At 40.2% G+C, this 27252-nt stretch overlaps 2 protein-coding genes across 3 annotated transcripts; one reads left to right on the top strand and one right to left on the bottom strand.

The window, feature by feature from the left end:
* Nucleotides 1–387: 387 nt before the first annotated feature.
* Nucleotides 388–9492, top strand: LOC131246620 (B3 domain-containing transcription factor LEC2-like). 2 transcript variants are annotated; one of them, XM_058246923.1, is made up of 7 exons: nucleotides 388–1608; nucleotides 2455–2529; nucleotides 2729–2764; nucleotides 4210–4310; nucleotides 5239–5285; nucleotides 6173–6246; nucleotides 8835–9492. In XM_058246923.1, exons 1-7 carry the CDS (start codon nucleotides 1072–1074, stop codon nucleotides 9267–9269), a joined length of 1305 nt encoding a protein of 434 aa, XP_058102906.1. In that variant the 5' UTR covers nucleotides 388–1071; the 3' UTR covers nucleotides 9270–9492. The 2 variants fall into 2 exon arrangements, with proteins under 2 accessions (XP_058102906.1, XP_058102907.1); XM_058246924.1 differs by lacking the exon at nucleotides 2729–2764 and having other exon boundaries at nucleotides 389–1608.
* A 5041-nt stretch (nucleotides 9493–14533) lies between these two features.
* On the bottom strand, nucleotides 14534–26774 carry LOC131246619 (ADP,ATP carrier protein 3, mitochondrial-like). The gene is made up of 4 exons (XM_058246922.1): nucleotides 26619–26774; nucleotides 18113–18601; nucleotides 15301–15672; nucleotides 14534–15205 (listed from the first exon to the last, which is right to left on the bottom strand). Exons 2-4 carry the CDS (start codon nucleotides 18593–18595, stop codon nucleotides 14906–14908), a joined length of 1155 nt encoding a protein of 384 aa, XP_058102905.1. The 5' UTR covers nucleotides 18596–18601; nucleotides 26619–26774; the 3' UTR covers nucleotides 14534–14905.
* Nucleotides 26775–27252: the final 478 nt, after the last annotated feature.

Here is a 27252-nt window from a genome sequence, read left to right as displayed (position 1 = left end):
ACTCATTAGGTACGGCATACTTTGAAGAAAATGAACGGTTGGCAAAAAAAAAAGAAAAGAAAAAAGAACCACAAGCAATCATATTCAAGATGCAGGTGTGGCCGACCGCCCTGATCTTTTGATCCAAGGCATACTCAGTGTGCCCTATGATGAAGAACCCAGATTTCTCACACGTATGCCGCAAATCGTGGCCCTCCATCTCACACCACAGATCCCAAGTGAGAACCCAGGTTTATCACACGTATGCCGCAAATCCTACCCGTCCATCTCACACCACGGATCCCACGTGGCAACTAACCACCATCACCAACTTCATCATCACCCTACAAAGCAGAGAGAGAGAGAGAGAGAGAGAGAGAGAGAGAGAGAGAGAGAGAGAGAGAGAGAGAGAGAGAGAGAGAGAGAGAGAGAGAGAGAGAGAGGTCCATTGCATAGGGAGGTATAGGGTAGATTTACATCCCTCACAGCACACGTGTCACTATAAATCAACAGTTGTAACCGTCCATCTAGCTCCACCTAATGTAGATAAAATATGGTTCAAATACGCATAAATAAAACAATCCCACCCGTCCGATCAGCATCCATCAAATCCAAATTAGAAAACAAAACAAGCCAACGATAGAAATTCACTGCAAAAAATCAAAGCCTCTAACCGTAAGATGGGCATAATTCTATTCCCGTACTCCATCCATGATACAACACACCAAACAGACGGTCCCGATTCACAAATAAAATTGCCACGTGTACTCCAAATCTACGAACTGTACTACACTATAATCTCCAAAGGCAATATGCATGCAATGCATGCATGGTGTTCCTCCTTCCTCAGCCACATTCAAAACCGAAAATCGCCAGGTTTCAGCCTCTCTCACCTCCGACTGGTGAGATGGGCATCCACCAACCGCCTCTCTCCCGCCACCTGTCATCTTCTGTCGGCGTCGGCACGCCTATTCGTCGTATTCGCCCTCTTCTTCTTCTTCTACCTCACCACCACCCACAACAACAACCACAACGAAAATCCCAAAGCCTATAATAACCCCCTCCTCTCTTCTCACTCTCACACCCTCCTCAATGGCTACAGGCAAAATCACCCTCAACCAAGACGTCGAAAACAACATGGAGTTGGATTTTCAACTCCACCACCCTTTCATCTCACCTCCTCCTTTCCACCACCTTCAAAATCTCCCACAACAACAACCACAACAACCACAGAACTCTCAGTTCTATCCAGTTCTACCAGCAGACTACCATTCCATATTTCCAGTCTTTCCTATACTCGTTGAACCCTTTCCCATGGATTTAAATTTCTTCGATGGGTTCTTTCCAGACATCGGCGCCGGACTGGTTCAAGAACCGGTAACCGTTTTACCTCCATCGGTAGCCGTTATGTCTCCACCGCCGGTTTTGGTGCAGCCGCCGCGACAATGCGCAGCGCCGTCGGTTACAAGGGCGGCGAGAAACAAGAGAAAGGTTGTCAGGCAGAGGGGCTCCGGGTCTTCCAGAGCCGGGTCTTACGTGAACCCGACTGTCCAGAATCCACCTCCTACTGTGTCATTTGATGAAGCTGATGGAGGAGAATTCATCACACACCCCTTTGATGCTAACAGAGTATGTGTTAGGCTCTTCCTTTCCTTTGTTTTGTGCCAATGGGTACCCGAATCCTTGGTTTTCCCAACTACCCGATCGGGTCTGGCTCCGGATTTCTTGTCCATCACCTTGATATATATATATATATATATATATATATATATATATATATATATATATATATATATATATATATAGTTTTTCATGGCTTGCAATGATGTTAATTATTTAAAATGCTTCTTTTTAGTATGGACCCGAATGTGGATCCGGGTCTACACCCAATTTCAAAACTAAGGTCCCGTTTGGATGTATTTTCGACCGTTGACTGTGAAAGGGACCCGCAGTTGTGATTTTGCAGGTTGGTTTTTGGTGAAATGAAGATTCAAAAATGGCGAAACCGTTTATTTCTTACAATGGTTTGCTAATCAAGGCCTTTAATTAGAATTATTATTTTTTTAATATTAAAATATTATTTGATTTCTAAAATTAGTTTTTAATTCTAAAATATCGGATTTAAAATGGATTAGCATTTCAAAGGCATGAGGGGATATTTCTCTCTGGGGTATTGAAGATCCGACCGTTGAATCGGTGGATCTGAGTCTACAAAAGAGGAATAGAAATCCCATTGCAACACACAAGGAGAAAATCTATCATTTTGACGGTCCAATCTCCTTTTTAATTTTTTCAGTTGAATGGTTTGCATGCATGTGCCCAAACTGAAGGTTTACTCTAACTTCGATTTCCTTAATCGGGTCCTGATATGGGCACTCTTGATGGACCCGGACCCGGACCCGTTTGAGCTGAATATTATTTTATGAACGTTTACTGACCGAGTTTATCTGTTTTGATATTGGTTTTTGAGCACAGAAGCTGAAATTTGTGTTGCAGAAGGAGCTTAGAAAGAGTGATGTTAATTCTCTTGGAAGGATTGTTCTCCCTAAGGTATTACGATATGATCAAAACCGTTCATATTGTGGACAGTAGTCCGGATGGCTGTCCATTTGGAATTCACGTTGAGCAGATGAATCTGGCCATCGATATTCACTGTTGAAATCTGGCCATCGATATTCACTGTTGAAAAGAAAATTTTCAATGGATCAGATTCAACTCTACAAATCACTGGTTAACACTATTCTTTCAGCTGGAGTATCGGATCCATGACAAGAGGAATTGTACGGTACCGCAAATGAGTACACATGCTGTTTACAGACACACATGATTTCGTATATGGGGGGACATGACTGGTTGATCTAAACCGTTGATATGATGCGATTCAAATCTTATATGGTTTTTTTTTTTTTTTAAATCTTCAATTATGGAAGATCCTGACCTTTTAATTGATGGTGTGTGAAAGGACGGTTTATATTCAAAGGAAAATAGTACCATCATGAAAGGTTTGTAGTACTCCAGTGTGGGAGACTTTTTTGGATGGCCCACTTCCAGCTGAGCCCCACCGTATGAATGGCTTGGATCATTGAGACATGGCCCCCCATGTATGCACCTTCAAACAACCGTATGTTTACTAGATTCTCCATTTTTGTGTAATTGCTCTTGGTTTTTTTTTTTTTTTTTTTTTAAATTTATAATGTTTATTATTTCATAAATATTATTATTAAGGTATCATTTAGCCTTTGTTTCCTTGTGGGATCCACGCTCCAGAAACGGGAAAACATTCTGAACCGTCCAGTTGTATGTTTACCCATTTAAAATTGCGTTTTCAGTGGGGTCCACATTATCAATGATCTCGACCGTCCATTTAGATCAGTTTTATTAATGTGGCCCACTAGAGTTGCTCTCTGAAAATCAATGGTTAATCATCTCTTGATGTGGGCCCCAATGGGGTGACAGGCAGCTAGCCTTCCTGCGTGTAGGCGAATAGCCAACAGGAATCTTCCGTTACAGAGGTTTCATTAATTCCAGACGCGCGTAGAGCTGTACACATCCAAAGAAGGGCACTCGTGCAAGTATGAAATACGTGTGAAATCTGAGCTTTCCTTGAGGTTTGAAATAACGCATAGATATTCTATTTGAAAAATCAGCCAATTTCACTCCGCAGGTGGGCCAAAACGTATTCTAGCCATTCATTTATTTTGACATGCTGTGGCCCACCTAAGGTGTGAAATGGTTGATTTTTAGGCTAGAATATCTAAAGAGTGAAGATCACATGATAGAAACAACACGTGTCGCATACATCACACGAGCCCGCGCGTCCTTTTACATCTCCCACACGCGCGTGGAATTAGTAATCTTAGCAAAACCTTCACATAAAACGTTTGCATGTAAACTTTCCTTTACAACGCTTTACCGGATCACTTGCGTGGAACATCTGAACCGTGCAAAAGGTGTGTCGCACCAGATCACATGGGTCGAGAAGGGAGCCATCCACTAATTAGGTGGGTCACAACCGTAAATTCTGTCAGACCATCATCTGTCCTTTGATCTCAACCGTGTAATCGGTCTGATCTAGTGCGGCCCATATTTTGCACGGGTTGGATGTTCTACACAAGTGACACATTGGCAGGAAAGAAAAAATTTGTACGGGAAAGTTACCATACAACGTTGTATGTGAACGTTTCTCATCTTGGAAAATCTAACGGTAGTTTTCATGTGTAATTACAATAGAGAGATGTCGAGGAAAATCTACCGTACCTTTCATTCAAGGAGGGTATCCATCTGACTGCCCTGGATTTGTTTTCTCATGACACATGGTTCGTGAGATACAGGTATGTATGTACATGTATACATCAAATGACACGTGGCAACATGGGGCGCGTGTGTAACATCAGGGCCATGTACTTGGCGTGCTTCAAGATGAAAATGTCCTTTGCCAAAATCCAGGCCGGTCCATTGATCAAGTGGGTGATACGTGTATGTTGAATATGGACCATTGGTATTTTTTTCGTAACGGTCCATTATCTTCATAAAAGCGTGGCCCACCTGATGAGTTGGTTGGCATGTTTTATGGCTTGGGGAATATTTGTGGTCCAACCAAACTAATAAAGGGCCCCAATATCTTAGTGGTTGACGCGCTGACACGTATGCCGCGATTCACCCCATCGATTTCTATTCGCGCGTATCGTTTCTCTGTTTTCAGTTGCATGGGGTGCTGATCGTCTTTCCCTGCTGCAACTTGCAAGTATCTCTCGTACAGGACATCTGTACCATGTAAACGGTGGGTTCCACCATGAGGAAGATCCATCTTGAATATCAGGGCAATACACATTTAGTGGGCCACACCTTCGCATTGAATTAGACCGTTGATTTTGGTAGTGTGTCCTGCCTGATCATTTGGTAGGCTTGGTTCTTTTGCACCAGGTGATATTCTCAGTGGGCCCACCGTTTATATGGATTGGATGTACTGCAAACATGACATTTTGGGGGGAAGATAGAGCTGCATGCGAAGTTAACATACAGCCTGCTGTACGTTAGACCAACCATCAATAGCTATCATGTATGGCTATCCCACCTTCTGATGGCATACGTATGATCAATCTGGTCCATTCAATAGTTAGTTCACACTGTGAACATGCCATCCAACGGTGAGAATGAGCCCTGTATTGTAGCTATGACACTGAGCCCCACATTCTATAAAAACACATTTTTTTAAATATATCAGCTTTTGAGTAAAATTGCATGTGTTCATCGCTCTAGGTTTTGGCCAAACAATGGGAGCAGGATGTATGTGTTAGAGAACACAGGTAGATATTTACATACAATGACTGATCACCTACAACCGGCTGTATGCTACAACCATTTGTACGTTACATTTTCATTGGTAAAACGCTTGTATAAAAAGATTGTTGGAGATCAGATCTCTTCAGTTGAAGCCATGCAAGCAGTGGGTTCCACCTAGAACACCATCTGGAGAAAAAATAAAATAAAATCAGGCCGTCCCACACGGTCAAAATAAATGGACGGATGAGATGTGACTCTACTAATCTGTTTTCCTACTAGAGTGATTTACAACACCTGTTTTATACAGCTGACTAAAACACTCAAGCTTTGTGGGGGCCACCTTATTTTATATATAAATACATTTCATCCATCATATGAGAAGCCTGATAAGCTCTGGTGGGGCACACCAATGAGAATAATGTAAAGCTGCTCCTAAAACCTATAAGTTTACATGGTGGGACCTTTTTTTATATTTGGATATCAGCTTGTTTTTTGTATTTTTACTCCATCCTGGTGAGTTTAATGGATGATGTGGCTTCACATGTAAACCTATGGTTGACATCTAACCCAATTATTCCATGTAGGGTGGTCCACTCGAGCTGTCGATCTCGCTGAATTTTTTCCATCTAATCCTAAATCGAAGATCGAACCTGATGGACGGAGTGGATTTATATATACAGTATGGTGGGGTCCACAAACTTTAGTGCTGTACTCAGTTATGGCCCACCAAATTGAGTTGATGGACCTGATTTTAAAAACAAGTGATCTTCATGGTGGGGCCCACCTTTTACACAACTCAGATGTCCTACATCTGTGACTAGTTCTCAAATATGAAATTTTGGGCCCACTCATTTTGTGTAGATGATTGATTCAGCTGTCTGTTTTTTTTTTTTTTTTTAAATTTTTATAGCTGAATTTGTAGAGCAAAATGATCTGAGAATCGGGGACATGGTCACCATCTATCAAGATGAATCGAGGCAGCTGGTAAGTTAAATGACGATTCTACCCCTGGCATCTTTCTAAAATGACAGAAATGTCTTTATAGGAGAGATTGAGGTAAAAGACAAATAGGAAAGAGAAAAGACAAAAAGAGATAAAATAGGGAAAAGGACAAAAAAGTCAGGAGTGGGTGTACACGCATCAAAGGGTACCTGGGCATCGTTTAATTCCGGGCCGGTACGGTACACGTGAATGGTGGACAGAAATGTGTCGGGTCCGCCGACGGGCCAATAGGCCCGACCCGCTTCTTGAGTCGGGTCGAGGCCATGGTAAATGGGTAGTGGGTCGGGCTCAAGTGGGTTCGGTTTGGGTTGAACCAATGGTTTTAGGACTGGGATGAGTAGGATATGACTTGTTCGAGTCGACTGAGACTTGATAATATCCAATTAAGTTCAATACCGTGTGTCAATAGGCCCGACCAGGTCCATCGACAGGTCAATAAGCCCGATAGGGTCCCCCGATGGGTCTATAGGCCCAACCCACTTCTCAAGTCGGGTTTAGGATAAGGTAAACAGGTAGTGGGTTGGACTCGGGTAGGTTGGGTTTGGGTTGAACCAATGGTTTTAGGTTTCCGGTGAGTAGGATATGACTTGTTTGAGTCGACTCACACTTAATAATACCCGGTAGAGTTCAATACCAAGACTCAACAGGCCCGACCAGGTCCACCAACAAGTCAATATGCTTGATTGGGTCAACCGATGTGTTTATAGGCCCGACCCACTTCTCGAGTTGGGTTTATTATGATAAGGTAAATGGGTAGCGGGTCGGGCTCGGGTTTGGATTGAACTAATGGTTTTAGGACTCAAATGAGCAAGATATGACTTATTTAAGTCGACTTGCACTTAAGTACTCGATCGAGTTCAATACCATGAGTCAATAGGCCCGACCAGGTCCACCGACAGGTCAATATGCCTGACTGATCGGATCCACTGATGGGTTTACAGGCCCGGCCCACTTCTCGAGTTGGGTTTAGGATAAGGTAAACGGGTAGTGGGTCGTGCTCGGGTAGGTTGGGTTTGGAATGAACCCATGTTTTTAGGACTCATATGAGTAGGATATGACTTATTTGAGTCGACTTGCACTTAACAGTACTTGATCAAGTTCAATACCACGAGTCAATAGGCCTGACCAGGTCCACTGACAAGTCAATATGCCCGATCGGATCTGCCGACAAGTCTATATGCCCGACCCACTTCTCGAGTTGGATTTAGGACAAGGTAAATGGGTAGTGGGTGGGGCTTGGGGAGGTTGGGTTTGGGTTGAACCAATGGTTTTAGGACTCGGATGATAGGATATGACTTGTTCGAGTGGACTCGGACTTGATAGTACCCAATTGAGTTCAATACCACGAGTCAACCCTGACTCGGGTGAGTCGAGCGGATTCAAACCCAATTCAGGCCAATCCCAACTCGACTCATGGCCAAACAAATAGTTCCAAGTTGCCAAGTCTTTTGACCATGGTTGAACCCCAGCATTGTTGACGCAGATGACTGAGCCGGGCGAAAACTCAAAATTAATTATTTGACGATTTAATAGATATTACATGGACATGATGCATGTGTATGTGGATGTATTATCTGATTAGAGAGGGTTGGGCATACCTTCAGCCACCATACTATGGCTTTAAGACTTGGCTACTGGGTTTGATTTGTCTTGTCTTGAGTTGATTGATACTCGTCCATGCGAGGGGGTGACTTGTCTGAGTCAAGCCGAGTTGAGCAGATATAAGAGTCGTGACTTGTCCGACTCAAGCTAAGTCGGGTCTGAGTCGACTCAGTCAGTTTGGCAATTCATGTCTCCATAATGCTCAACTCCACAAATATTCAGCACATATATATATATATATATATATATATATATATATATATATATAGAGAGAGAGAGAGAGAGAGAGAGAGAGAGAGAGAGAGAGAGAGAGAGAGAGAGAGAGAGAGAGAGAGAGAGAGAGATGCTCACCTGCGCACATTTGCACACATCTTGGTCACAAAATCAGAACGATCCATGTGATGCAACACCTCTTGAAACCCCTGACAAATTTCAGCCTGATCCAGAACTCTGGTGGGCCATGACAAATAAAAAACATTTTCATAACTTGATTTGCTTCTCTTTGTTATGGGCAACCAGAGTTTTGGATTAGGCTGAAATTTGGACTAATGAGTTTCATGGGGTGCCGCATCACGTGGACCAATTGAATTTTATGCTTAGCATACATGTGTGTTGCTCACTTGAAAAGGTGTCCAGGAGAGCAGCTCTCTCTCTCTCTCTCTCTCTCTCTCACTTGAAAAGGTGTCCAGGAGAGCAGCTCTCTCTCTCTCTCTCTCTCTCTCTCTCTCTCTCTATATATATATATATATATATATATATATATATATAAAGGAATTTTGGTCATTTCAACACCAAACCAGAATGTTTTGATACTTCAAAAAAATGTAAAGCATTGTTATCTACTCCAACTTTGTAGTGCCCACCAAGATCTTTTACTGGCATCTACTCCATCTATCATATGCCTTGTAACCATTTTTAACATTGCATTTTCTCTCCATTTTTGTGCATGTGCATGTGTGCGCAAGCAGTATATTTTGGGCACAAAGGTGGAAAATCCACAAGCTCTTCCTCCTATCATGGAGCCGAGAACCAGGAAGAGAGAGAGAGAGCAAGAACAGATGGTGACCCAAGTGGGAATGATGGTGAATGACAAGTCCAAGCCCAAGACATACACTGTTGGAGAGTCCTCTTCAAACAACACAGCCACCATTGCTGCCACCACTCCTGCCGAGATGTCGTTATCGGTCACCAAATGTTCATCACCCAATAATAATGACACAATGGGGGAAGAATTTCTCTTCTTAAACAACTCACCTTTGGTCGATCTCGATGAGTTCGATTTTTCCCAGCTCGAGTGCCTCACTGGCTTCGACGACTATGATTTGACCATGTATGATGATTTTTTCGATGAACAGAAAATCGAAAACAGTGGGAAAAATGTGGTTGAGAATCCAGCTCTGTAGTCGAGCCGTTTAGCGCCTTGGGCTGGGCTCAAATCCGGTGAGGCAGAGGAGGTGAGAAATGCCATGGAGGGAGTTTAAATAAACAAACTTTCATCCCTTTCTTTGCTTCAGAAACTTAGTACTCCTATATTTGAAGTAATATAATTAATTTGCATGCAAGTAAGCTTTTGTTAGCAAACAATGTTATAAATAGTAGAGATGAACTACTTCTCTATTAACATTGCGATGGATGGATGGAGTGGGCGCTACATTTGAAAATGCTCTAGCGAAACTGATGTATGAAGTGGATGTCACACTGACATCGTGGTGGGCCCCCATAGAGCTTTGGGTTACATGGGCTCCTTGCAATAAGAGTTACATGCAATCATGGTGATTTTTGCTAGGTAGCCAATGAAATTTGTGTTGGATGTGTGCTCTGTGGTTAGAGCACCCGTTTAATAAGCTGATCATATGTTCTATCTTGTTTTTTTTTTTTTTTTTAATCACCCATATCCTGGCTTTTAAAAAAAGAAAACACCATTTTATGGTTTTTACCAATTTTTACTGATTTTGATGATTTTACCATTTCTATCTGATTACTCTCTCTCTCTCTCTCTCTCTCTCTCTCTCTCTCTCTAAACACATGCACACACATCCCCACACACTCACACCCTAGTGGGATTTCACCACCTATGGATGCTCGAACCCTTGACCGGGTTTTGAAACTCATGGGAGTCTACCACTGGAGCAAGAGTAAGGATATCTGGTTACTAAATCTCTCTCTCTCTCTCTCTCTCTCTCTCTCTCTCTCTCTTTAAATTTTAATAACACATGCACACACTATTATTATTATTATTATTATTTTATACACACGCACACACACCCCACACACTCACACTAGTGGAATTTCACCACCTATGGATACTCGAACCCTTAACTGGGTGTTGAAACTCATTAGAGTCTACCACTCGAGCAAGAGTAAGGATCCAACACACACTAAATCTCAATGAAAGCAAACTACTATTAGTTTGGATAAGGTTTAGATGATGCTGTGTCTAATCATTTTGATTTTTACCACCCATTTTGACTTGGTTAGTCGCTAGACTTCCAAAGATCAATCCCACCCAACCTCGACCAATTTTTAATTCGGTTTAATTTGGACCATCCATCATGAAAAGCAAACCTCTATTAATTGGGATACACCTATTATGATGAACTCATGTTGACCATTTTTATTTTTACCACTTGACCATTTTGATTTTAACCTTTTTTTTTTTTTTTACCACCCATACATTGATCATTTGGATTTTTACCATGTTTGGCTTGATTACTAAATCTCAATGAAAGCAAACTCTTATTATTTGGTATAAGACTTGGATGATGATGAGCATGTACAAACCATTTTGATTTTTACCATCCATTTTGACCTAATTACTAAATATGTTAGATCTGAGACCTCCAAAGATCACTCCAACCTAACCTGGACTAGTTTTTAAAAGGATCTAATTTGGACCATACCACCCATATATATTGACCATTTTGATTTTTTACACTTTTGGCTGTGATTACAAGTCTCAATGACAGTAGACTTCTATTAGTTGGTATAAGACTCAGATAATGATGAGCATGTACAAACCATCTTGATTTTCACCATCCATTTTGACCTCATTACTAAATGGGTTAAGTCTGACACCGCTAAAGATCAATCCAACCTGACCTGGACCAATTTTAAATTGGGTCTAATTTCGACCATCCACAGTAGAATTGAAAGTCAGGCGGGTTGGTGCTCAACCCTAACCCAACCCAAAGTTCATACACCTCAACCCAAACCCAAACCCAACCCAACCCAAGCCCAACTCAAGTGGGCTCGGTTAGATTGATCGGGTTGGTTAGCGGATACATGCTAATATTTTCCTTATTACATTAGTTTATTATATTTTCAATACACATCTTATTTTTTGTACCTATGGTTTTATTAATTATATATGTAGATATTTATTGTAATAACTTCATTTATTCTAAACAAACAAGCTAAAATATAAGACAACTACCCCTTAAAAGTTTGTTGTGCAGTAAGAAATCTATTTGGAATAGAGAAATTTGGCATATCTTGTTAGCTTGAGTCATCGGAAATGACGTGGACCAATGAAACCCTATGGCACTAGAATTTCAAAATAAACAATCTGCACTCAATTATAATTTATAATTTATAAGTAACTTATATATGGATTGGGTTTGGTTTCGGGTTAGGTTGGGTTGGGCAACCCGAGCTCGACCTGAGTTTTATCTCCTAAAACTTTGAAGACTAGGCAAATCTTCAAAATGAGGCACTCTTTTGAAAGAAATAAAATGATAATAATAATAAAACCTTTACAATAAATGCTCTACCACCAAAATAAATGCTTCTCAAATTCTTTGATAGGTAGGATTACTTCCCAACGGACTTAGTAATTTGCCAAATCGAAATCTAATGCAACTCCTCTATTGCAAACCATCGGGGCGTGCATGTGTGCCTATATATGGGTTCCATGGGCTAACGTGCTGTCCAAACGGTGGAGATGGTGAATCCATGAAAGGGAGAATTTCATTTATAGATTTGTCTCATTCATTCTGTATAATGATCTTTCAAAAAAAAGAAGACAATGTCAATAAATACACAAATAGAGGAATTTCATATAGATTTTTTTCCCTCAAACCACATACTTCATTGGTTATTAGGGGCGTACACCGAGTCGAGCACACTGCAGCCCAACTTGGCTCGGCCACTAGCTAACCCCAGCTCGAAATCAGCTCGGCTCGGTCTTCGAGCTTGACTAGCCAGCTCAGCTCGGTTCGGCTAGCAGCTTGGGCCAGTTCGAGCCAAGTTTAAGCCAAAATCGAGCCTTTGTGGCAATTTCACAAACACATGCTGTGCACTTTCAATTTCTCACTGCATGTAAAACAGCAATAGCTGTTTACAAGTATTTCATCAAACACCTTATATGCAACATCAAAATCAAGAAAAAATTATATTTGTTTCATATACATACCTTCCTTGCCACTAGCCAACACTTCGTTGAGTCATTTCATCAAACCCTTAGTGAGCAACATGAATATCAAAGTAACCAAGTCACCAAATTAGTTTGATTTGAGTTGGGATTCGATTCGAGTAGAGTTGAGCTTGTTGAAGCTCAAACTCAATTCGAAATTTTTTCGAGCTTAACTCAGCTTGAACTCAGCTTTGAACCGAGTTGAGTCGAGTGAGCTAACAGAGTTAACTCGATTGGTGTACAGCCCCATTGGTTGTGGCCTATTTGAATTTATGTCAAGTAAAGGAAAAATATTGTTTCCAATGAAACTAACTTTCCATTTTTTGTCAAACCTTTCTTGTGGGCATTCTAAGAAAATATCATTTTACACTTTTTATCTTTGTTAAAAAATAGACATTTATTATCTTACCTCCACTCCTACGAAAGGAATTTTCTCAGAGGAATAAAAATTAGTTTCTCAAAGTTAAATCCAAGCTGTGCCACCATCCATCTTTGTCAACTCATGTGCCAATATGGTTGATAAGCAATTGTCCATCTTGTGCAATGATCCACACCACCATCCATCTTCTCTTGCACCCCACATGTACTAATGAGCCACGTGCTCATCTTCTCTTGCACGCAACATGCACCAATATGCCATCTGTCATCTTCAATCAGTGCATCCATGCCACATATGCTAATGTGCACTAGTGTTGCCATCTAGCTTCAAGTGCCCACATGTGTGCCACAACTCAGCTTCAAGCAACCCACATATGTTGGTAATGCCGCTTGCTCCACCATCTATCTTCAATGCCAATCACTACCAATAAATTCTTGTTTTGCCGAACAACAAATTTGGATTATAACCTAAGGGGTCTTTTGGCATCCATGGATTGGAGGGGATTTGTTTGGCAGCATAGAGTAATTGGGGGTTTCAAATTCAGGGGGTTTCAAATCCCCGAGGTTTGCAATCCAACGTGAGAGCTTGGATTACACCTAAAATCATTTCAATAGTTGCAGGTGTAACATGTGTGTTACTATACTACCATTCTATTGGGCACATGGCCCGATCAGCACCATCCAAACATTATCCATGTAAATAAGCACCATTCTATTGGGCACATGGCCCGATCAGCACCATCCAAACATTATCCATGTAAATAAGCACCGTCCAAACATTGTCCATGTTAATCAACGATTAAAAATCGTTGGTTAGTCACTTAGACATGATCTTGTGCTTGCGGCCTATCTGAGACTTGGAATTTCATCGTTTTCAGGCAAAACATATATTTCAGCAGGTTTATCACAACCATTGTGTCAAAACTTACATATCTCACTAATTAGAGATATTAAAGTTGATTTAGAAATTATATTCAAACCCTTGTAAATATACCATGCATAGGTACTTTTGGATTAAAGTTGATTCACACTCTAGGGTGCCAAACACACTGGGAGGATTGCAAATCCAGGGGGTTTCAAATCTTGGGTATTCCGAATCCAGGGGGTTCCAAATCCATGCGCCCTAAATTTCTACAATAAAACAATAAAAAAATTCTTTTATTTACAAACAAGAAAACAATTTTTCCTCCCATCATTACCTGAAAATTAAGCTTTCTTAAGAAACATATTTCCTCCTTTCCTATACTTTTAAAGAATCCAAGTAAGTCCCCTTTGGCTCCTCAGTCCTTTCCCTAATTGTTGAATTAATGGAAACAATATATGTGCTGTCCAAACAACAAAACTGGTGAATCCATGAATGAGATTTCATATGGAATTTATATTTTTCCAGTAGCATACTGCAGGAAATGGGCTCCATTTCGCTAATTGTTTAATTCTAGTATAATGTGTTGTCCAAACAGTGGAAGTGGTGAATCCATGACTAAGAAAACTTCATGTCTAGAATTCCCAACTGCATACTTCATCAAATGGGCTCCATTTGCTAATTGTTTGATTCATTAGTATAGTTGTGCTGTCCAAACAGTGGAAGTGGTGTATCCATGAAGAGGGGAACTTCATAAAGATTTAGCAGCCCACTTCATGTCTTCATCAACAAAAATAAATAAAATGCCAAGTTCATAAATTACGTACTCCAATTACGTGTCGATCCAAACAGCACCTAAACCTGCTAATCTGGAAACTTTTTGGCGTGATCCATCTAAAAGCGGACCAAACAAACGATCTGGACCATCAAAATGTTGGCCTCAATTGATCAGTACAATATGATATCAGAAAATTCCCCTTGTCATGTACTTGTACGGCACACCAACCATAGGCCTAAAACAATTAGAGTATGATAATATTATCATAGCCATACAAATAAATAGTATCTGGCTATTATAGGTCCACATCCAAACATGACATTAAAGGGGGAATTTTAAAAAAAAAAAAGAAGCATTGCATATAAGATTCCTCTTCCCAAAAAAGAAACCAAAAACTACACCGACGCTACTACGCACACTGCAGGCAAATGTTATAATATTCCGAGTAGCTATGCTATTTTTTCACCCTTAAGAATCGGGAAAACCAAAACCGACAGAAAGGATTTCAGTTTGGCAGAAAAAATCCACTGCTTGAATTATTACTCTAAAACTAGGGAAGGGAACAGGCGATTACCACCTGTCCTTGTTCATCATCATCACTCCTGCGAAATTAGCCGCCGCCGCCAGATCCGTACTTCTTCCCTAAGACAATCAGCTGCAGCTTGTCATAACCGGCAAGCACACCAGCACCTGCGACTGCACGCAGGATGTTTGCACCAGCGCCCTTGAAGAGGGATTTAGCCCCCTCATTCTTGAGGATCTGGGAGAATGCATCCAGGGAGCTCTTGTACTTCACAGCTTCGCCAGAGGTCATCATCATCCTTCTACGGACTGTATCAATTGGGTAGGATGCCAACCCAGCACCAATGGTGATTCCCCATCCCAACAGGAAACTCGCAAGGAAGCTATCCTGCAACCACCAATCACAATATCATATCATCAGCGACCATCTGTAATTCCATTTATAAAAAAAAAAAAAAAACTAATTTCTCCATTACTACTAACCTGCAACTGACCGGTCAACACAACCGGCTTCAGAGAATCATACATTCCAAAATAGAGCCCACGGTACACAATGATGCCAACACATGAGATGTTAAATCCACGGTAAAGCCCGGCAATGCCATCAGACTTCACGGTTTTCTTGTAGACATCGATCAAGCCATTGAACTGCCTTTCCCCACCCTTCTTAGCAGCCTTAGCATCATTTGCCAGACGGGTTCGGGCATAATCAAGGGAGTAGACAAAGAGGAGGGAAGACGCTCCGGCCGCACCTCCAGAAGCCAAGTTCCCAGCAAACCATTTCCAGTAGCCATCCCTATCCTTCTTGAAGTTGAAAAGCCGCTTGAAGTAATCTTTAAAAGCAAAGTTCAAGGCCTGGTATGCATTACAACTCGAAAGCATTATGGATAATTCAATGCAAATGACTACATGAGAAAGCAAAAGGGCAGAAATGATGAAAGCTGGAGCTGTGTTTTCTGGACATGATTGGAATAACTAACCTGTCACGCTCCAAAATCCGGGTACAGAGTGTGCACCCTCAGAACCGAGTTTCAGTTCGTAACTCGTACACAAAGTGTACTAATTTAATTCCTTAATCAGTTTAATTAGAGATGATAATTATATTCATCAGGAGTTTGAACACCTGGTTGAGGGTTCGAGTACCCATAGGTGGTGAAAATCCACTACGGCGTGAGTGTGTGGTGGTGTGTGTGCGTGTGTTAAAATTTTTTTTTTTTAAAAGAAAGATGATAATTATATTCAGTTTAAGTTCCACCATAATCTCTCAATCACACATACATAACACTTAGCATCAATCAACTAGGCATATATAAATCTTGACAACCCTTAAAATAAAAAAAACCTTAAAAATCATTCATTTATTACATCACCGTACTATAATTATTTTTATTCCACACTAACATTATTTCAATGAAATAAATCTAAAATAATTTCTTAAAATCTCAAAATCAATACCGATATGCATTTTACGTTAATCAAACTATACTAGCAAGTAATCAGAAATAGTCTAATGCCGCCATTTCATCTTCAGATAAGTATGGTCATGTTTCACATGGATCGTGTTTAGGTACTGTGCATCCTTCCGGTTCTTGTGCCACATCATCTACTAATGGCTCCATTGTACGATTTTTCCATCAATAAAAAGGTAAGCTGGTCAGGCTTAGTGAAATAACCCAGCATGGTTCATAATCATAGCAATTAAAATAACATAAAAATGGATGTACAATGATATGGATGCAAATGATGTATGAATGCATCAGATGTGATGATCGTCCATCTGCTTGGGTTGGAGGATGTCAACCCGCATCCACCCGTTGAGTAGGCTTCCACCTTTTGGTAGAAAGATAGATGATATGTAAATGCATATTTTTCATATTTAGCATAGTTGTCTTGATCAGAATATTCACATATAAATTTAACGTATAATTATCATAACAAAATACTCAAATCAGTATATCAATCAATCAAACAATCACAAACGATTTATTTTAATTTTAATAAATCGTAAAACAAGTTGGGTTACTAACCTGAATCTGGTAGTGTAGAATCCGCAAGGTAATTAGGTTAGTTTGAATTCAGAGATCCTATCAGTTATATCAACATTTATTCATCTAGTTATTTTACGTGGTGGGGCCCACCTTAATATATATCCTAAGTGGCTAAACCCTAAATGATCAAATAATTAAAATTATATGTTTATTTAAATTTAATTATCAAGATTTAGATTTTCTTTTTAAGATCTTGAAATTGAATGTCAAATAATTAATCGGGGTGGGCCACCGGATGATTGGCTCATCCAGATTCTTGAAGTATTACCATGTTTTGCTTCTACACATTAGATGGATGGTGTAGATCTAACCACACATACACCAATGACCCATTTCAACCTTCTACGCCAAGTGATACCAACACTTGCGCAAAAATCTAAGATTCCTTTATTAAACACTTCTAGATCTTACTAATGTAGCCCATTCGATGGTCAGATTGATTTGAAAATTAGGGCCCTTTTATATTTTGGCCTTAGGGGTCATATGATCCGTACAGATCTATCTTAGCACAATCAGATTCCATCCATTCAATTTATTTCTAAAATATTACTAACCAAATCTGAAATCATAAAAATATCACTTTATTAAAATTGACTCTACACACCTATACAATGATCGTGTGGATAATCCACACCATCTATTGTATAGGTCAAGATGAAATTAACATAATAAAAAATTAAAAAGATCTAACGATTAGAACTTACCTGATCGAGCCTTCTTAGAATCTCCTCTCCCTTATTCTCCAGAGCTTCCTATTTTTTTCTATTAAGCAGAAACCTCTCCGTATCCCTTTTTTTAAAGAAACTTTTCTTGATAAGATAGGATGAGCACATCCTCCCTTATCCTGAATTTGAATTTTTTTAATGACATTTGATAAAAAAATTATTATTACTACTTCAAGAATTGATCCCTAAACCTCTCTCTCAATTAAGAATGTCTCTACCAACTCAACTATTGACTTGTTTTTATTTTTTTATTTAAAAATAAAATCTTTAAATATTTATTTTAATTTTTTTTAATGCACCAAAATTTAGGGTTGTTACATGAGAAAGCAAATGACTACACGAGTGACCTAGAGTGGTGTGCATCTGATCAAATTAAATTACATAACACCAAAATTTAGGGTTGTTAATGCAAAAATCTAAGCATTATGGATAATTCAACGCAAATGACTACATGAGAAAGCAAAAGGGCAGAAATGATGAAAGCTGGAGCTGTGTTTTCTGGACATGATTGGAATAACTAACCTGGGTGGGAAAGTAACGGATGACATTAGCAGTATTTCCTCTATATAATGCAATGAAGCCTTCATCCTTGATCGTTCTGCCAAAGCAGTCCCCGATTCCCTTGTAGGGCTCGGAGAGTCGACCGGACTTGATCATCTCATCCTGATTCTGGATCAGGAGCTTCACACGCTCAATTGGAGCAGCTGCGGTTTTCGAGACTGCGGCAGAGACTCCTCCCATGAGGAAATCAATGAGGAAGCCCGTGGCACCTTTCTCTGAGGGTGCTTGAACAAACACAGGTGATGAGACAAGTGACAGTCCACGAAGTCCATTGCCTTGGAAGGCCTGTAGGAGAGGACTCTGAAGACCTCCATTAACATATGAACTGGACAGATTGTGGATGCTAGCATTCCTGCCCTGCAAGTTGGGAGAGAGTCTAGAGGAAAGGGAAGATTGCCCATGTATTTTTTGAATTATAGATGGATGATATGACCAATCCGCCATTTTTACCTGCATGAAAACAAACAATGGGTATGAGTGACGCAAACCAGGTAATTCAGCACAAGAAACAGCATGTGTAGCCATATGCATCCAATCAAGGCATTACATTCGCATAAGCCAAGGGCCCCAAACCAAAATCATCATCGTAGCATTATCCCAACAAACTGGGGTCAGCAACAAGAATCCTACTCCGCTCCAATTCTGTTGTCAGGGTTGATGAATAACAAAACAAAAGTTTCAGGCTTGCTGCCAACCTGATGGGGTTGGGACCAGCAATGAAACCCACACCAGCAGACTTAGGGCTATAAACAAATTAAATTATATAATAAAATAAACAGCAGGTGTTACAAAAAATCAGTTTTGATATGACATCATTTCTCTTTAAAAAATATCATAGCCTTAAACAGCATAGGCATCAGTCATGGAATCAAGGAATCAAAACTCAGTGGAGGAGATTGAGTCGTCGGGGGACCAAAACCAGCACATGTTGTTCTGATTCTCTGTGCCGGTGTGACTGGGTTGGACATGCATATGTTTCAAGGGGAGACCTATGTCATTCCTCAAGGAAACCGAATTGACTCAGCAATAGATTATTATTTGATCAATCCTCGAATGCTTTGAAAATAAAAGCCATCTCTTATCATCTTCCATACTACATGAAGGAAGCTGATGGGCCAAATGATGACACCAGAAGAGCTAGGGGCTATAATGAGTCCATTGTGGTACTAGAAAAGACAAAAGGCTATGATGAACCCCATTAAGACACTAGTAAAATGCATTTACCTCTTAGGAAGATGTAAAGAATGAATGAATGGCATACCAAGTAAAAAAGAAGAAGAAGAAGAAGAAGCTATTTTGATGTGCCTAACGCCCCGTTTGGATGCACTTCTGCAAAAGGGGGTTTCACGCCTACTTTTTTGGTCGACTCAACGCCTATTTTGTCGAGCAGGTGTATGAGATGGTGTTTACAAAAGTGCATCCAAACACACAACACAAACTTGGGTTTGACTCAAAATGCCGTTTAGACTTCATAAACCCCTTTTGAAGTTTGCGTACAAACTCACGCTTTTCCCCAAGTTCAACTCCAATTTGGATTGCTCGAGGATGGTACTCAATTTCAATGTAGAAAACAAACCAGGTAATGATCATCATCTGTACAAAGATATCCATGTTATGGGTCTATTTGATAGTTTGATGGAGTAACTCTAGCTAAGCACTGGCTTATATTTTCTAGTCTGAAACAGTAATATAGATGTGGGCAATGTTTGAAATATCGGTATCACGTTACGTGTCGCATCCTTGGGATACAGACGTACTGGTTATCGCACAGGATATATCATTTGTATCAAGTAATTTATCGCACTTTTTGAGAAACATGGGGAAACATTGGGAAAATGGTTAAATTTTTCAACGAAACTTTAGGAATTGTTAAGAAAAAGACCTTAATACACACTTTTAAATCAAAACATCTCAAAAAAGAACTGCACATAATAGTTTTCCTTTGTACAGGGTCCTAAGCTATGCGTTGTTTGACTAAACTAATGTAACTATATTCAAATTGAATGCATAATATTTAGAGTGTATGTGATGATCATTTCATCAAACACTCCTAAGTACATTGAAATTAGTCTCAATTAACAGCTGGTTGAAGAGAAATTTTGAAAAAAAATAATATTTTAATAATTTTTTATTAATTTGTAATTAAAAAGTGATTTTTATTTTCAAAAAATTGACAAGGACTTAACAAATCAGTAGATCGGGCCTCATACATGCTTGATTTCATGTTTGGAGTGCAAAATTGCAAGCAATTTGAGAGAAAATTTGAAAATTCCCCAAATCAAACCACCTACATTCAAATTTCGAAATTAGAGTATATGTGATGATCATTTCATCAAATACTCCTAAATACTTCGAAATTAGTCTCAATTAACAGCTGGTTGAAGGAAAATTTCAAAAAAAAAAAAACATGAAGAACCAATGGATATTGAAATCAAAGCTCCAACTCCATGATTTTTCTTGCAAAACATGAAAACCGATGGATTTATAACCATTTGACATTGATTTAACGTAATTTCAACAAAAAAAAGGGATCGAAAATTGAAAATGCTCACCGCATCGAACATGTGGGATATATCGGCCGATATAGTCAATATTTGAAACATTGGATGTGGGAAATGTCCGTTTCTAGAATGATATCTGGTTAGGAGTGTCCATCGTCAGGTCTGATTCTCCTTCTATTGCAAGGATATGTCCAATTCAAAATATTTAGGTGGCCAGATGTTTCTCAGGTCAAAATCAAATAGGTATGTGGCTTCCTCCTTGTCGTCGGAATCTCTCAGTTCGTTCCTTCCTCGAAGTTCTATCCACTCCTGCATCTAAAGCTAAAGGTAGCCATACGGGTCACATACGGAGGTACAAAGCCCCTCTGAAGGTTGTTGCATTAGTGTGGCTTGCGGGAAGGAATAGGGTGTTAACTGTTGACAACTTGCGTAAAAGGGCAATGGTGTTACCAAATGCCGACCACCTCCTTTTGTTTGAAGTATGAGGAATCTGTGGAGCATATTTTTATTCAGTCCTTTTTGTGAAGGAGGTCTGAGATGGTGTTCTCCCAGTCTTTAATGCTCCTTGGGTTATGCCCAAGTCTATGGAAGAGCTATTTCAGCCATGGCATGAATGGGTTCCTCGATCCAAAGATAGGTCCAAGTAGTGGCTTGCCTTGCTCGTAGTTCTGTGGTCTATTTAGTTGGAGAGGAACAGCAGGTGTTTCAGGAACAGCAGTGAATCTATAGCTATCATTGTTATGAAGGTGTTTTCCTTTATCAAGGATTGGGATCCTTCATTTTATTTTATTTTTGCGGGGGATTGGGCACCAAGTGGTGGCTTGCCTTGTTCGAAGTTCTGTGGTCTAATTACTTCAAGAGGAACAGCAGGTGTTTCAGCAACAGCAGTGAACCTATAGCTATCATTGTTAGGAAGGTGTTTTCCTTGATCAAGGATTGGGATCCTTCATTTTTTTGGGTCTGATCATTGGGTTTTCTGTTGTTTTTCTTCTTTTCCTATTTCTTGCCTTTGGGCTTTTTCAATAAATTCATTAATTCTATAGAAAAAGTGGGGGGGTCATTCCACTCCAGCTATAAAATCCATGAGTTTGAAATGAAATCATATTGAGAAGTACCCTTTCCCGTTTCTTCAAAGACATGCTTGCTGTTGCAGCTAGACCAGATTGGCATCCAACTAGAGTCCTATCCTTCATTCAATCAAAGCTTCTTTCGAGATATAGCATATGACAAATCGAAAATAAAGGCATCCTTAGTGACAGAAAAAGTGCCCGGAAAAGGTTCCATCCTATTAGCTTATGAGCGATTAAGCACACCTAGTACACCCCATTGACTTTTTCTTCTTTCTTTATTGATAACAAATAATTCATTGCAACGCAGAAAAGGGTAGCACCTGTCATCCATTATGAGAGAAGATGAGGGCCACAACATGAAGCTTGTGATGAAACACCAGATTATAGGTGCACAAAAAGTGAAGGGAAGAGAGGCAACAAAATCAGGTGCAGAAAGGTGAAGCATCTGTTTTAAATATTAGCAAGTATAAACAGCTGGGAAGGAGGGGATTGCCTGTCCAAAGCATGACTTGAAGCAAGAGCGGTTTCTACATGGAAGGCTCATGCACTAAGCTCCATGCAGATTATGCTTCTCAATGGCTTAAGATTTTACATTGTATATAAAATCAGATTTTCAACTCAAATGGCAAAGGACATCCATCAAACCTCTCAAACAGTAAACTAAGAAATCAGTGACAGGGGTACAAAGACAATGAGCTAGCTTTTAATATTGCTCTTATTATATTGTGAAAATGAGGCTTTCTAAGTGATTGTCCTGGCAACTTTTGCCTACTTTAACACATACAAGGCAACTTCTGGCTATTGTAATATAACACGCTTAGAGATCATCATGAAACAAACTAGGTTTCACTTAAAATTGAAATTTTCACTCATTTAAGAAGAAAAAAAAAAAACTAGGTTTCACTTAAAACTTCAATTTTGCATGACAACCAGAGCCATGCTTTGGAATGTTATGATGGAGAGTCATTTCAAGTAATTTACAGGCCTGTTTGTATGCAGCAGCAACCCTGTCCGAAATAGCCTTGTCCAGGACAACTAGCCATTCGCATGGCAGCTCTATCCCAAATTTACCAAGACCCACACTCATGCAACTGTCAACATTCAAACAACAAACACTACATGTATGTCACTCAACCTTCAAGCGCCCCACTAATGCACATGCACTGCTGTGCCATCTTCCATCTTAGAGAAGAACCTCACATTTGTGACATCTGCCAACATAAATCTTTAGGCGCCCAACATGTCCCATTTGCCACCATCAATCTAGAAGTGACGAACATATGCTGAGAATGGGCAACATATTCCAGCTGATCCTTCCCTATTCTAGGGTATTTGACAAACAAAATGCAGGACAAACCGACGAACTGTCCATACTCCAATCTGGCTATTCAGGGAATTAGTATCCAGAAGTGTACGGGACAGCTTTTTGTTGCATCTAAAAGAGCTAGGCATGACTAGGAGAGAGGCAACATGCAATCCATAATTTGCCAATGCAGCAGGTCAACCTGGGACTCCTGCGAGTCAACTCAGATCCAGAATGACCTGAGTCAAGCATCTCCCGGATTCATCTGACTTGGGGATGACTTGCCCAAGTCATCAACAAATCTTGGACCTATCAGAGTTATACTGACTCGTTTGAGTATAATTATTTAAAAAAAAAAAACTTAAGACTCACAGGATGGGGTGTTTTTTGTTATTGCAGCAACATATTACACTTGACATGGAAGCATTTCAACATTGTACACATGGCCCACTTTAAATCAAATTAAGCCACCTAATTTGTAGAACCCATTGTCTACAAAGCACAATCCCAAAATCAGATTGGTTGAGAAATCTTAGCATCTGATCGTGGATCCCAAAACACGACAGTTGGATATTTTTCAATTTAAGCATCGAATGAATGTCCACCAATCCAACAGTCGATAATCAAATAATATTAAAATTATGTTCGTGATAACTGGACAGGGACCCATGACATGGTTTTATTTGAATCACTTGCATGTCAGGTATACAATTTCTAAGTGCCCACATATCACCTCGCGCACAGTCAGACCGGAGTATCAAAGATTTTCTCAAAAGGGAAAGGCAGTTCATTTGCCCGTTTCCCATGGGCCATAATATTCAAGTCAGACAAAAACAGTGTCCAACACCCAAGATCTATGGACAAACTGTGACATGTGCGTGACATCCACCACATTCATTGTTGATCCAAGAATTAGGTTGGCCAAATTGATCAGAATACTAGAGATGTGAACAATCACCATAATCAATCTCTGTCAAGGCCACTGTGTTGTTTCTATGCCTTTTAACGAGTTCATCAGGTAAGCCCCATAGGCGTTAACACGAATCACAAAAAATCATCCTCGTTAAAAAAATGGGTGGAACTCGTTGCGTGGATTTAAAGGTTTTAGGCATGATTTTACATTGTTCACATGGGCTCACATGAGTTTTGGATCAAGATAATTTTTCTTATGTACAGTAAACATGAGGTTGCACAACGTACACATTGCAGTGAACCCCACCAAGCTTGGATGTTGCACACGGGCACACATTAGGTGGTGTTGCCCACACCATCCCCAGCGGTGGTGTGGTGATGTGTTGGGCATTGTGGGGCCCACCATGATGTATGTATTTTATATCCACGCCGTCCATCCGTTTTGCCAGCTCGGTTTAGACCATGAACCCAAAAATGAAGCAAAGCCGAAGCTCAAGTGGACCACACCACAGGAAGAAGTGGTGATTGAACACTCACCATTAAAAACATCTTGGGGGCTACATAAGTTTTGTATCAAGCTGATATTTGTGTTTTCCCTTCATCCAGGTTTGTGTGACCTTACCAACAGATTGGATGACAAATAAACATCACAGTGGGCCCTAGGAAGGTTTCAACGGTAGGCATCATTATCCCCACTGTTTCCTATGGTGCGGCCCACATGAGCTTCAGATCTACTTCATTTTTGGGTTCATGCCCTCAAATAAGCTGGCAAAACAGATGGACCGTGTGGATATACAACAAATACATCACAGTGGGCCCCACAGAGCCCAACACACCACCACGCCACCACTAGGGGTGGAGTGGGCAACACCACCTAATCCACGTTCGTTGCACACACTTCCTACATTATAGAGGATTGCCGTCCTATCCATCTATGGGCAGCTCAGCACCAATATATGAATCATTTGTAATACAGATCATTATTCTACCAACCTGAAATTATGATGATATACTCCTAGTGTTGATTAAGTTTTAACGTTATATTTAGAATGTAGAGATATTTACAAATAGCATGCATATAGTACAATAATACTTCTTAAGGGTGCATGGTATATAACAATATGCATGTGTCAATGGGGACTGTCCATCTAGTGCGCCCTATTATGGATGGCAGATGATTCAAGATACAAATCAACAAGATGATCCACATCCATCCGACAAATGGCCTTCAAAGCAGCAGTACGGAAGAAAATATTGTAATGGCTGACATTAAGTTCCAAAAGGTAGAAAAGAAAAGGATATAGCTATTATCATCTGATAAGTGTGATCTTTGAAATATACACCATCCATAATGAGTTCCACTAGATGTACCATTCCAAATCAACGCATAAAAATGCCACAAGTACTGTAGATAGGGCTTTCAAGTTTCAACAAGCATTTAGACCCAGCCAATTGACTGAAACAACTTCCCTGTAACCCTAATATATCCACTCCATCCATGTAGCAACAGCACATGTTGGGACATCAACTCAAAAATTAGGCAGATCAAAAACTCAAGTGAGCCGCGCCAAGAGAAATGGTAGGGATTGAACACCTACCATTGTAACTTTCTTAGGAGCCACAGAAGTTTTGGACCAGGCTGATATTTGTATTTTCCCCAAGGTATTCCATAATAGTAAAGATGGTTGCAATGGCCACCACCGTTACCTTTACAATACAGGCTTATAATGGTTGTTACGGCCCTTGTAACGCCCTTTAAGGTCACTTAAAAAAAAAATTAAAAAAAAAAAAAAAAAAAACCCAAGAAACTTGTATCGGCCCTGTAATGGACCATTACAGGGCCATTACATTTACGGCCTTTACAGGGGGTGTAACGGGCCGTTACAGGGACTATAATGGCTGTTACGGGTCATTATTTTCCCAAAACAGCCGTTATAGCCGTTACAACCCCGTAATGTGTAACAGTTGCCAAGGTTACTTACCTTTACATAATGGCCTTTACGATGTGGCAATGGCCTTTACATCACACCATGGTTTGCCCTTCATCCCACTGGGAATCACCTTCAAATGGGTTGAACAGCATATAAACATCACGGTGGACCCTAGAAAGGTTTCAATGGTGGGCATTTCCACCCCAATTGTTTCCTATGGTGTGGCCCACTTGAGTTTTAGATCTGCCTTATTTTTGGGCTCATATCCTAAACTAAGGTGGCACAACTAATGGACGGAGTGGATGTAACACACAAATCATGGTGGGCCGCACATAGCTAAAGGGTTAAAGGGGGTTTCTGTAAATCAGAAGTTGAATCCCACATGGACAGACCTAAGTGTAGAGAGAGGGTTCTACTGTAATCCTACCATAAGAGAAAGCAAAAACACGAAAGAAAATAACGATATCTCACAATTACAATATCAAGCATTTACACGAAACATAAGAAAATACGTGGCATCGTTTTGAATACAAAAGAGACTATTTCCCAGGCTCCAAGAATCCAGATCGGTTCCACCATGCGTTTGGAGAGCGAGAAACGGCAAAACCGAATCAAACACTCTTTCAGAGATCAAAGGCCAGGAGACACTTGGTAAGTGCAAGGTGGACCCCACTAAAATCGAAGATCACCGAAGGAGAGAGAGAGAGAGAGAGAGAGAGAGAGAGAGAGAGAGAGAGAGAGAGAGGATACCTGGGCGGCGGCGGCGGCTGCCCTGGACAGGTTGTGGAGGCTGGGGAAGACAAGGAAAAGAAAGGGTTTTCAAGGTCCTTTTATATAAAGGCTTTGACTTGGTAGTAAGAAACGACTCGGTCGAATTTTCCGATTCGGACCCGACATGACCGAGTTTTGGACCCGACTCGGCAACTCGGCCGCGCAAAGGGCGCGGTTTAGATACTGACAAGTTCAGTATCCAAATCGCTACTGAAGTGACGTCACTAAGCTTTGTGGACCACACAATGATACATGTGTTTTATCCATGCCGTCCATCCATTTTAAGAGATAGTTTTATGGCATTAAAAAAATAATGAGATATATCTAAAGTTAAAGTAGACCCTACCATAGAAAACAGTGGAGACAGTGACATCCACCGTTCAAAACTTCTTAGGGGCCACAGAAGTTTCTGATCAAGATTATATTTTTTTTTCTTTTCATATATTTCTATGTTAGCTTATGAATAGGTTGGATTTAAAAAATACATCATAGTGGGCCCTATAAATGTTTCAACGGTAGCTGTGACTGATCCCACGGTTTTCTGTGGTGGATCTAATTAACTTTATATCTATCTAGTTATTTTTCTCATAACACAAAACCATCTCTAAAAATG

The sequence above is a fragment of the Magnolia sinica genome, chromosome 5 (genome assembly GCF_029962835.1).
Source record: "Magnolia sinica isolate HGM2019 chromosome 5, MsV1, whole genome shotgun sequence".
Lineage (NCBI taxonomy): Eukaryota > Viridiplantae > Streptophyta > Magnoliopsida > Magnoliales > Magnoliaceae > Magnolia > Magnolia sinica.
This window is presented reverse-complemented; position numbering and strand designations above follow the sequence as displayed.

Bases quoted from the DNA above. Each gene is read 5' to 3' on its own strand.
- LOC131246620 (XM_058246923.1), top strand. From the start codon at position 1,072: ATGGCTACAGGCAAAATCACCCTCAACCAAGACGTCGAAAACAACATG. The intron at 2,765-4,209 runs GTACCGCAAATG...TAATTACAATAG, and splicing joins ATGACAAGAGGAATTGTACG to AGAGATGTCGAGGAAAATCT. The intron at 5,286-6,172 runs GTAGATATTTAC...AAATTTTTATAG, and splicing joins GTATGTGTTAGAGAACACAG to CTGAATTTGTAGAGCAAAAT.
- LOC131246619 (XM_058246922.1), bottom strand. From the start codon at position 18,595: ATGGCGGATTGGTCATATCATCCATCTATAATTCAAAAAATACATGGG. The intron at 15,673-18,112 runs GTTAGTTATTCC...AATGCATACCAG, and splicing joins TCCGTTACTTTCCCACCCAG to GCCTTGAACTTTGCTTTTAA. The intron at 15,206-15,300 runs GTTAGTAGTAAT...TGGTGGTTGCAG, and splicing joins TGTTGACCGGTCAGTTGCAG to GATAGCTTCCTTGCGAGTTT.